The following is a 12,316-nucleotide window of genomic DNA, read 5'->3' as shown; positions in this document are numbered from 1 at the left end:
TTATGTATTATAAGTCTATAGAAGGGATTATGAAAACAGAAAAAATATCCACTATTATAAAACTAGGAGGAAAAACTCCAGGACATGTTGAAAATGAGATGATGTAAGGGAAGGACTGATGTAGAAAATTTGGAGAAATTGTATTTGGGCCAGGCCAGTATGAGTTAACTGACAAAAGATAATTGGAAACACACTCAAATTAGTGGAAATAACATATGGGAAGACATGTACATGACAGTACAGTATTTTTATTGCTTCAGGGAAGTAACAAAGTTCTCTGTTCTGTAACCTTTCTCAGTATCTTTGCTCATCATGAAGTAAAGACATTAATACCAAAGGGTAATAATGATGTACAACACAGTGCTCAGTACATGTTGGGTGCTCAGTTAATTCTCACTGCTAGTACACCAGCTCTAAATGAAGAGCAACAAGTGAAAAAAACATTTTCTATTTTATTGGCCTTTAAAAACTTGCCTTGGTTGAATGAACATGTTATATCCATACTTAGATCTTTTGGACAAATTTGCCTCAGAATTGATGATAGAGGGAAAAAATGTGTTAGATTTGCATAGCATTTTTCTAAGAAGATAAGAAAAAAGGCGAGACTTATTTGGCAGTCATGTTTAAGATTAATAATAAATACTTTCTGTAGATGTAAAGCTGACATTTATTGCCTGGAGGTTGAGTCCCTTATTGGATGTTTATAATTGTCTATGAATAGGAAGTTGTTAAATTGAACATACCCTGAGACCCGCATTCTGACCAGCAGAGTTCATGTTAACTCTTTCAAATGTTATTTTGTGGTATAATGTTGAAATACAATAGGCCAGGTGAAAGACATCTTTTTTAAAGGAGATTTTGGGGTGGCTAACATTACTAATAGTCCTTATGTCCCAAGCAGCCTAGGCATGCTGCAGAATAGTAAAGGTAGTCCCCTAACAACTTATGGGGGAGGGAGCTTGCACTACAGGAGGGTTGAATAATAAGTTAAAACTGGAAAGAAAATTAGATAGATTGTATTTATGTGGTCACATCTGTATTATACTTAAAGCATGTTGTCATTCATTTTTAGAAATCTTAAAATTACCTTATCAGATTTGCTCATTGGCTGTAGAATCATATCGCTGAATATGATGTACCTTTTCAATTCCTTTGAGAGTAAGGAGGAAATTTTAACTTGCACGTAGTGTGATCCATAAAAGGATGATTGTCCTTTGTATATTTTCAAATGAGAATCTACAAATTAAACCCCTTGAATGTTATTTCTGGTTTTGAAAATGAAAGCTGCATATTAAGAAATTAATGACTTAGACTCTGTAACTGAAAGAAGTTTAAATTATAAATCATTCAGAGAAAGAAAACCCTTCAGGAGAGTATATGTGGATATTGATTATAAAAAAAAACCAAAATCTTTCTTTTGTGTAAGTAGATAAGTGAACACTGATTGCTGTACTTTCTGATACTGAAAGCTTGTTTTCTTTATAGTTTCTGTTGAAAGTTGATATTAACGACCTTGTATGATAGCAGAAGTCCATTTGTCCTCACAAAGGATTATGTCTTTAGCAGAATACACATTCTTGATTATGTATTTAGAAATTAAGTTCAAAATGTGAAAGAATAGATTAACATTAAAACAGTTTCAAAATGAATAAAGAAACTGTCTTTCCAGTATTTAAATTACATTAAAAACTCAGAGTAATAGGATTCTGTATAAAAAGAATCAATTAACTCTTACATCCAAACCACCCTAAAGTACAGTTGATGGTTTGGATTTTTTTCCCCCTCTTTTATCAATCATATTTTATCAATAATTTGTTGAATTTTTTGAGAACAATTTTCATGGAACAGTTTTATCTCAAAACCAGTACTGCAGGGCTGGGAATTTAGCTCAGTGGTTCCGCCTCCTGCCTCGCAAGCACAAGGTCCTGAGTTCAATCCCCAGTACCAAAAAAAAAAGGACTATTACTGTTGCATGCTAATTAGGTTATTCCTTTTGCTGTTTTTAGAATGAACACACTAGTAATTTGGGTCCTTTTAATATGGTTTGTAGATGAATTTGCTTACTGTTTACATCTTTAAAATTTGTAAAATATCAGGGACAAAAGCTTAGTTTCTTTTTTTTAATAATTCTTGAATAATTTTCTTCATGCTAATACATTTTCAAGATAACTTTATATTCCAGATAAATACTTTATTATAGCATCATATAATTCTTTCAACTTAATGATTTTATGATGTTTGCATCTTAATTTCATTATGCCTACTGTTACCTTCAGGCTAGACAGTTAAGAGAGATCAAAAAAGTTCATCTTAAAAAAACATGGATGAGCATATGTGGATGAGCATAGAGTAAGGAAGAAGTTGTGAAGACAGTGTTAAAACACAATTGTTTCAAATTTCAAATGGCAAGCTAAAAAAAGTGCTTACATGCTGTTGGTTTTATTTTTTGGAAAGGAAAATTTAAGTCCACACTTTTTTACTGTTTGGAGGTACTCTTGGGATAAATGGGAGCCATTGCAAACATTCTTTAAGTTTGCTTCTGAGAATCAGTCATTCATGTTACTTTTTTAAAAGTTACTTTTTAAAAAGTTCCTTTGAGACATTTCAAAGTATCATATGAAACCAAAACTTTTATTTGAATTTGTTTTTGTTTTGTTTTTTTTGTGTGTTTTGAGACAAGGTCTTGCTGGGTAGCCCAGGCTGCCCTTGGACTCCAGGTCCAGCCTCCTGAATACTGAGATTACAGGCATATAACACTGCACCCTACCTAAAAACTAATTTTTATCTAAAATGTGTTCCAAATTTTGTTTTGGCAATAAATAAACACTGACATAACTATTTATCCCTGTCAATATATTCCTTTAAAGTAATGAATACCTTGTCATATATATACTCCTCTTCCTGTCCCTGCTAGTTCTTTGATGAGATTTTTCTTTAATAAATGATTTAACTTCTTTCTACTAGTGTTCTTCTATTGTTTTTTCTAAGAAATTTTTGCTAAAAAAGTAAATTCAGTTATATTCTCACTGATGTTCGAAGAAATGGTAACCTCTTAAGGGCTAGAGATTTTTTATAAAAATTGAAAGATCAGCTAATCTGAGCATATTGGTCTTCTCTAAAATCTTAAATAAATTGTTTTTGTATTTACAAGATAACTTTTAATTTGTGGATATTGGTCTTTGCTTACTTTGTTTGTAGTACATTTCATCTCTTTTTGTATGTGTGTTCTTCATGTAGATGACAGCCGTACTGCAAGTCAGTTGGATGAGTTTCAGGAATGCTTGTCCAAATTTACTCGATATAATTCAGTCCGACCTTTGGCCACACTGTCATATGCTAGTGATCTTTATAATGGTTCCAGCATAGTCTCTAGGTAAGTACTGAGAGTGCTCCTTACTATTTTCTTTTGTAAAAATACCTAGAATCTAATTGAACTTGAGACGCATATCATTAAAAGCCTGGGTTCTAAAGTTAAGTTGCCTACCATTTCTTAATATTGTGGCATTAAGCAGTCTTATGAATCGCCTTAGTCTTAAATTTCATCTGTAAGATCATTAATAGTATCCATTCATAGGATTAAAATTTGTTTTCTTGTGCTATCAGTATCTGGTTTTTATGTTAGATTATGTTTTCTCCATAAATGCTCCCTCCTTTTCAGTATTCTGAAATTTATATAAAATTGATATGTTTTCTACCTTAAATATTTTGTGGAGCTTTCTAGTGGAGCATTCCAAGGAAGATTCTAATGATAAATTCAACTTCCTTAAGAGATTTAGAATTCTTCAGGTTATCTATTTTTTTAGGGATTGAATGTTATTATTAATTTGTATCTTTTAACAAATTTGTTGGTCTTCTGAGTTGTTGAATTTATTGGCACACAATTAATTCTTCATATTTCCTCATTACCCTTTTAATATATTTAGATTCTCTGATGATGTCTCTTTCTTATCCCTGATTCTTTTACTTTTTTTCCTGAACAGTCTGGCTTAGATGTTTGTCATTTTTATTGAGCCAGTTATTGGTTTTGATGTTCTGTATTTCCATCTTCAGTTTCACCTTTTGTTTTGTTTCCTCTGCTTTCTTTAGTTTTAATTAGTTGTTATTTACTAACTTTTTAAGGTAGAAACTGAGGTCATTGAGTTGGTAACCATTTTTTCTAATCCTGTGCTATAAATTTCTGCCTCTAAGCATTGCATTAGCCATTAGATACATCAGAAAAATATTGATGTGACTTTACCATTTTCATTCAGTTCAAAATACTTCTTGCTTTTTAAATTTATTTTTAAGCTTTGTTTTTTGATTGTTTGTCTTGTTTTTGTTTTATGGCTTTCTGAGATAGGGTTTCACTATATAATTCAAGCTAGCATCGCATGCCTTGTGATCCAAGTGCTGGGATTACAGGCATGTACTGCCATGCTCAGTTTTGAGCTTTTTTTAATTTGTACTGGGACTCAAACTCAGGGCCCCAGGCTTCCCAGGTAGGCGCTGTGCCACTGAGCTCCGTTCCCAGGCAGTTTAAGCTATTTTTAATTTTAAATTTTTGTTTTTATATTTTTATATTAGATAAAATTGTTTGTGGTTTTCAAATAGGTATTTTAAAGTATGTATCAGTATATTTTAAGGTCCACTTTTATTTTTTCTCTGACTCATTTTACTAACACTTGGGTTTTGTAGTTAACCTGTTACTGATTTATCTTTCACTGTCATCCTTGGGAAGGGGATGGTATTGGAGATTGAACCCAGGGAACTCTGAGCTATATCCTCAGCATTTTTTATTCCTTATTTTGATACAGGATCTCATTTAAATTCCCCAGACCTCCTTCAGGCTTTAAAATCTCTTGCATCAGCCTCCCAAGTATCTGGGATTATAGGCTTCTACTACCATGTCTAGCCCTTCAACATCATTTTGAGTATCATACTTTTAAAAGTTTTAATGAAAATTTCTAATACACATAAAAATAGAGGGAATAGGATACTTCATATAACCATCACTTAGATTCACTGATACTTAAGACTTTTTTATACTTGCTTCATTTGTCCTTTTCATTCTTACTTTCGTTGCTTAAATATTTTAAGGGAAAATCTCAGATGTTATATTATTTTACTCCATGTACTTAAAAATCTGCATTTTAAAAAATTTAACAAACATTATAAATTTGTACAATTATATCACATCTACAATTACCAATAATTTCTTGGTATTGTCAATTGCTCACTCATATTCAAACTTTTTAGACTAAATACACTTTAAAAAGTTATTTTTGAAGTAGATTAGGAATTTCGCAAGTTAAGTTTCTTCTTATTTTTTTTTTCTTCCCATTTAGTTTGTTGGTACATTTTAGGTGTACAATACATTTACGTTTATCTTTGGGATCTTGTACCTTTACATGATGCATCTTGGTTCTTACTTTTCCCCCATTCCCCTGCCCTCCCTTCACCCCATCCACCCTTCCCTATTTACAAAGACTTTGTTTCCATGTTTTTCCTTTTCTCATATTTTTTCTATTCCCTTCTTTCCTTTTGCCTTCTCCTATTCCTTTAAACATTTTCTTCCTATTTCACAATATCAGTTATACATTTTGATTCTTATTTACACTTTTAGTTTTTCATACCAAAGAAACTATTCTGTATTTACACATGTGTCTATTTTCTGGGGGCTGTTTGTTTGTTTGTTTAACTGGGCCTACCACTAAATTCCCCCCCCAGCCATGGCAAATTTAACCTTTATAATAACATTACTAAAATCTTGCCTGTTTTTCATTTGCTCAACCAAAATTTTTATTTATGTATATAAAGATGGATCTTGAAATCTAAGCCTTTAGCTAGAGACTGTTGTGGGAAATCTTTGAATGCATTAGCTCAGTAAAGAGTAAAACAAAAATCATACATTATTTTTAAATTTTAGCAGTGTGTTGGGTATAAGCACTGCCTTGAGTAAAATATAAAAATAAAGAACATTTTGGGGTCCATTTAATTACATAATTCATTTAGCAGAAATTCATTATCCATTTAGTGTGGACTAAGGTAAGTGTAATACTGAGGAGGCTAGGCATGATACTTGAATCAGGAGAGCTCACCATCTTATTTTAGTGCCTTTATGATAAGAAACAAGAAATAGTATATGAGTTTCACTTGGAGCAACAAAGTAAATTACTTAAATCCTTAACTGCTGTTGAGAATGTATTGATTAAGGCTTCAGAGATGTAGTTTGAATGTGAAATGGCAAAAATAATTATCAGTGGTTATTTATTTATTTATTTATTTAATTTTTTTGGTGTCAAAATCCCTGAGTTTGGGGATCAAACTCAGGACCTTGGCTTGCAAAGCAGGTGGTGGCACCACTGAGCTAAATCCTTAGCCCATCAATGCTTATTTATAAAGGCAACTTATGTATATACCTCTCTATATGTGACTGTGGTTATACCCAAGCTAAAATGTACCATATTAGGAGTTCTCTTGTAATTCTGATCAATGCCCTTTACAATTTTGAATTTATCTTTTATTTTCCTCTTCAATTAAAGCAAAAAGAAGATGAGCATGGTGATACATATCTGTAATCTCAGCGCTCGGAGGGCAGAGGTGGGAGGGTCACAAGTTTGAGTCCAGTTTGGGCAACTTAGTGATGTACCTCAGTGTGAAGGCCCTGGTACCTTCACAGGAAAAAACAAAAAAAAAACAAAACAAAAAGCCCACAAGATTAAAATTTTCTTCGTAACATCTTATTACAAAAGCAACATCTCTACTTACAAGATAAGGGATTTTTTTTAATCTATTTTAGTTATAAATCTCGTTTTTAAATTTTGTCTCCATTATTTCTGAAAGCCATTTTAACTTAACATAATAATGAATTTTTAAAAATACTAATAAATTTTGACCATAATAAGACATTAACATCAAAGCACTTGTATATCTAAAGTAGTTTACTATCCTTAGGAAGCCTAATTGAAGGTTTAGACTGGGAATATCAAATTCAAACTAAGGTTAGTTACATTAAAATATTTCAATTAAAATTAAAATATTTTAAAGTGCCTTTAGTTGGTCCATCTTACATCTTAATATCTACTCTATTCTCTGAGTTACATTGAATTAACATTTCATCACCAGGGGTGTGAAAACTTGAAATTTGTTAGGCAATAGGTTAAAAAAAAAAGGATGATATAGCCAAAAACTGATGGAGCTTCTAAGCTTTCACACCTCTGGTTAGCGCCTACATCTATATTCAAAATATTGCTAATATAAATTCATTTTAAAGGCTTTTAATTCTTTTCAAAATAGGAAATTTAATGAATTTCAGGAAAAGGATAAAAATGAGAAGACAGATAATATTGAATTTAGTGCATTATGTAATAGAAGAAATAATTATTCTTGCTATAGAATTGCATTAAATATATCTCATGTTGATATTTATTGTATAGAAAAGCTGAACAAGAAATTGATTGAGTTTTTCTTCCTTTGTTGGATTTTAATCCTTACCACACTGATCAGTCCACAAGGTGGCGGCATTTGTTTACAGTATCTCAGCTGTTTGATTACCAACATGTATGGAAATTGGTGGCCTATAGTTAAGTTATGTCTTAATTACCCAGTGGTCTTAGATTAATAATGACAAGTAACGGAAAGGAAAGTACCCTTCTTACATATTCAGAGTTTGCGTTCTGTTTTACATTAGATTTTCAGTGGCCACTAGCAAAGATTGTTTTGAAACTACAAAATTTAGACTTAGTAAATGATTGCTTTTTGAATTCCTGGTTTGAATTTTATATACATAGGTTGTCATAGTAAAAAATGTTACACACTTCTTTCACCTCATGAAATTTTAAAACATTTTTGTCAGTTTGCACAAATCATTAAAATTGTGTTGTATCAATCCTTAGTAAATTCATGAGAAGAAAACATTGGGGCATTCATTAGTGAGTGCTAAATCAGTCACCACACTGGTATATAGTATAGTATTTGCTTAGTCTTTTTAGACACTACTCTTAAGGATTTTACGTGACTTCAGTTATATAGACTACCTTTCTAGGAGAAGGCTTTATGACTCAAAACTCCTAAATTGAAATAGGGCCTAGAAGAGTCAATTGAGTAAGTAAAGTTGTATGGTTGAAAAGAGTCCAATTTTATTTCTTCTAGTTATTTAGCCTAACCAGAATTAGGCTCAATCTTATTTAAATGAGATGAATTGAGAATTTACTTGAAATTATTCTAGCTTGCTGCATGGTACACTGTAAATACAAGCAAATGTTAGTATTCTTATCCTTTCAGATTCACTCACATGTCCTTAGAACAGTGCTTTGGAATCCGCTGCAAGGCTTGTTAAAATACCAATTGCTAGGCCTTCATCTGTCCCAGAGTTTCTGATTCTTTTGTGTGTGCTGGGGCCAACAATTTGGATTTCTCACAGATTCCCATCTGATATTCAAGTGACTGTTCTGGGGCTATTCTTTGAGAACCATTACCTTAGATTAAGCGTTACAAAAAGAAATGTGCTTCTAATAGGAAATATTTACAATTTTAATTTTTAGGAAATGATCATAATTTTTCTCATTCTATGAATTTTACTTATTAGAACAGTTTTAGGTTCATAGCAAAATTGGGAAGAAGGAACAGAGATTTCCCATATACCCTTATTCCCACTTGTGTATAGTTGTTCTGGTTATCAACATCCCCCGCCAGAGTGGTACATTTGTTACAGCTAATGAGCCTACCTTGATACGTCTTTATTATCCATAGTCCATATTTTATAGTAGTGTTCACTCTTGATATTGTACATTCTGTGGATTTGGACCAGTGTATTACATGTATCTACCATTACAGTATTGGATTTTTATACTTTTCTCAATGGTGTTCTATAAGTGGATTGCATATGTACCTAGATATTTATTCCTTCTGCCTTTGGGCCAGTTGGGAATCAGCTGAGAACCTAATATCCAAGGGCAGAGGGTATGAATCACACATGTAACTTATTTGCTGTGCTGCTGAACAGTGATAAGAAAACTAACAGGCATTGTAGTTTCTTTCAAAAATTTGAGAGTTTTGGTGAAGGAAATTTATGATGAAATGTAGGATTGAGCTCTTTAGTAAAGTAAACATTAAAAATTAATACTGATGATTGACCTCCAAAAGTGGTTTGAAGAAACTACAGTATTTATTTCACTGCTGTGTCATCTTGACACAGAAGTGGGGCACTAGGCTCATTGTAAATAACAAGTTTGAGAGATTTAAGAAAGAAATTTGAATAAATATGCTTTCCAATTTGTTTTTCTCCCTGTAGTACTGCGGATAAAACCTATGGCTTCATGAATGTTAGGCAAGTTCTCTAGTCCTGAACTATATCCCAACCCTTTTCAAAAACTTTATTTTCAAACAGGGTCTTGCTAAGTTGCCCAGGCTAGCCTTGATCATGTGATTCCTCTGCTTCAGCCTCTCTAGTAACTGAAATAATGGCTTGGCTCTTAAACTTAATCTTCTGTTCTTTCCTACACTGTTGATTTAAATAGGATAAAAGGGCAAAATTTCTGTCCATTTTATAACTAATAAGTTTAGTAGTGAGATAAAGAAAAACTAGGTAGAAAGACCAAAAAATCGAGATTTTAAAAATTGTACTGTTCTTTAAAAAAAAAAAAAAACCACTTCAGGACACAAGCCCAGTTTTTTTTTTCCTTCTCCCAAAACAACAAACCTGTCCTCTTTCACCTGTGAATCTTTTAGAATTTCCCATATGAATGGACCATTATTTCACTATAGGTGGGTCATCCTCTCTCACCCACCAGACAAAGACCATAGATTATCCAGTTCCACACATTCCCACCACACCAAACACATAGGATCCCCAGTTCCCAACTGTACAGTATTGTGCTTTGTTTCTCTGAGCACCTGCACTCCGCTCTTGAGTGTGTCCTGTACCTCTAGCTGTAATAAACCTTCTCATGTCTGATTTACTGGCACTACCTGAAATTCTTTTTCTGTGACACGAGTCAGTGAACCAGCAAACTGATGTTAAAAAGGTGAGTTAAGTTCTTTATTTCAGCCATGGGACCCTCAGGCCCAGCCTGGTGACAGTAGGATTTCACTTTACTAAAAAGGAGAGAACACTTTACCTCTAACCCATGGGTTCAATAACTAGGCCTGTGAAATAAACTGACAAAAAGTTCATTGGAAAAAAAGCATGCCAGTTTATTTAATGTTAATAGTCTTAAGGGACATCAGTGGGAGGTATCATAAAAGAAGGGCAACCCCTCAAAATGTCTAGACACCATGACTATATACCATTAAGACAAAATAGCATAAATTTAACAAGTGACAAGACTAAGGAATGGGACTTTGAACTCCCCTATGGGAATAGCAGATTAAGAGAAGGCAAGCATATGGGTTAACTAACAGTAGATACGAACTGATTAATGGAGTATTTGTTAGAACTCCTGTTCATTATCATTGCTGTAGGTATCGTAATTTCCCATATATTTTTTCCCATTAGGCGTTTTGAGACATTTAAAACTTTTTAGGTAAATAGCCAAGAGTAGTTATCCACATATGCCCTTTAAATTTTCCCCCTTTTATCTGAATTAATTCTTCTGTCTACTGTTTGCAGTAGAAAGTTTCTTGCTATGCTCACACTTCACCTTCACAGAATATAATCTCTGGCAGTCTCATCTGACAAAAATAGTCAGTAACTAGGTTTACCGAGCAAATAAAAACGCTTTGGAATGAAATGAATGTCACTAAATAACTAAGGCTCATTTGTTAGCTTGTTGGGTTATTTCAGCCCTGTTGACTGATTTTATGTACAATTTTGTAATCTTAGTTTCTGGCTTGTATCTCTTTAAATTATAAAGTTATAAGAGAGAGGTTGTCATACATAGGTACAGTAATACCAGTAAGAACTGATAAGCTCTCCATTTGTCAGGGAAAAGAGACTGTAAAACTGCAAATAGAAGCTCAAAAAGTAAAGTAGTATATATTCATTTAATATGAAGTCAAGTGGTTTGCTATGTCTTAATAGACACCGATCATTGAGTTATAATAGAGCGTGCTAACTAATGTTGACAAGGCCATTCACATTACTGTATTCAGTGTATTCCTGCAAAGGAAGAAAATAATATTACCATGTCTGACAAATTACGCTCAGGAGTCCAAAACTTAGTTCTAACATTTACTTAACTAGTATTTTTGAGCATTTACTGTATGTTAGAGCAATATGCAAATAGGTCCCAGATATGCTGTTGCAATCTGTTAGCCTTTAAAAATAAGTTTTAATAATATATATCTAGTTGTATAAATGAAATGTGAAAAATATTTCTGTGTAACTACTTTGAAATCATTGGGATTTATAAGTTTTCAAACACTGCATTGGTTTTTATTTACAAAAATGGAAATGTTCTGAGTGAGAAAATTAGTAGCATTTTGCCCAGTACAAGAATTAGCAACTATAACCACACCGGGCATGGTGATGCACGCCTGTAATCCCAGCACTTGGAGGCTGAGGCAGGAGGATTGTCACAAGTTTGCGGCCAGCCTAGACTTAGTTCAAGATCAGCCTGGAATACACAGTGAGACCCTGTCTCAAAAAACAAAAACAGCAACTACAGTGTGTCCATAAGGCAGTTGTGACCCTTGCCTATTTTGAATGACCTATGAGCTAAAAATAGGTTTAACATCTTTAAATGGTTGAAACATTGAAAGAATAGCATATGATTATAATAATACAACTGATGGTAAATGGAATACAAAAATTTTATGAGACTCAGATTTCAGTCTCCTTAAAGTTTTATTGGAACACAGATATGCTTATTCCTTTACTTATTTTCTGTTGCAGCTTTCACACTGCTGCTTGGGAGTTGAAAAGTTGCATTAAATAACTGCAAAGCTTCTCTGGCCTTTTTATAGAAACAGTTTGCTGACTCTTGACCTAGCTTTGTTTAGTCTCTAGAAATGGCTTATATTATATTTTCTGATCTATCCGTGACTCTTTTATATGCTTCATCATTACTTAACAGTTATAACCTATCACTCCACTTGTCATGTAGTAGGTACATCATTGGCTGGATAATAGCTACATAACTTGCATAATAACAAATTCTGGTTTGTTCAGCACAAAGTTTCCTATTTGGCTCTTCTTAAAGTTTGTTTTGTTTTGTTTTGTTTTTTTATCAAGTAGTGCTGGAAAGTGCCCTGAAGAAGCTTGCTGTATGGAACGGTGACAGCTATATCATACTAATCTTGAAACCAGGATGCTCTTCCACCATGGATTGGTTTTCAGTTGTAGTAATCCATTTATGCCAAAGATTGAGATTTTTATAATTTCTCATGAAATTCATAT

At 32.9% G+C, this 12,316-nt stretch overlaps 1 protein-coding gene across 6 annotated transcripts in view; it reads left to right on the top strand.

Annotated features, from left to right (window-relative positions):
* Window positions 1–12,316, top strand: part of Cop1 (COP1 E3 ubiquitin ligase) — a 201,676-nt gene that overhangs the window by 86,994 nt on the left and 102,366 nt on the right. For all 6 annotated transcript variants that reach the window (XR_015444327.1, XM_013075379.3, XM_004853391.4 and 3 more), the window contains one exon: window positions 3,238–3,373. Coding sequence is in view for 5 of the 6 variants with exons in the window: in XM_013075379.3 (XP_012930833.1) it covers window positions 3,238–3,373 (136 nt within the window). In the remaining variant the exon portion in view is untranslated. The remainder of the gene's footprint in view (window positions 1–3,237; window positions 3,374–12,316) is intronic.

This window comes from Heterocephalus glaber, unplaced genomic scaffold, assembly GCF_053883595.1.
Source record: "Heterocephalus glaber isolate CG9 unplaced genomic scaffold, H.glaber_assembly_v1.0 deba00001600, whole genome shotgun sequence".
NCBI lineage: Eukaryota > Metazoa > Chordata > Mammalia > Rodentia > Bathyergidae > Heterocephalus > Heterocephalus glaber.
This window is presented reverse-complemented; position numbering and strand designations above follow the sequence as displayed.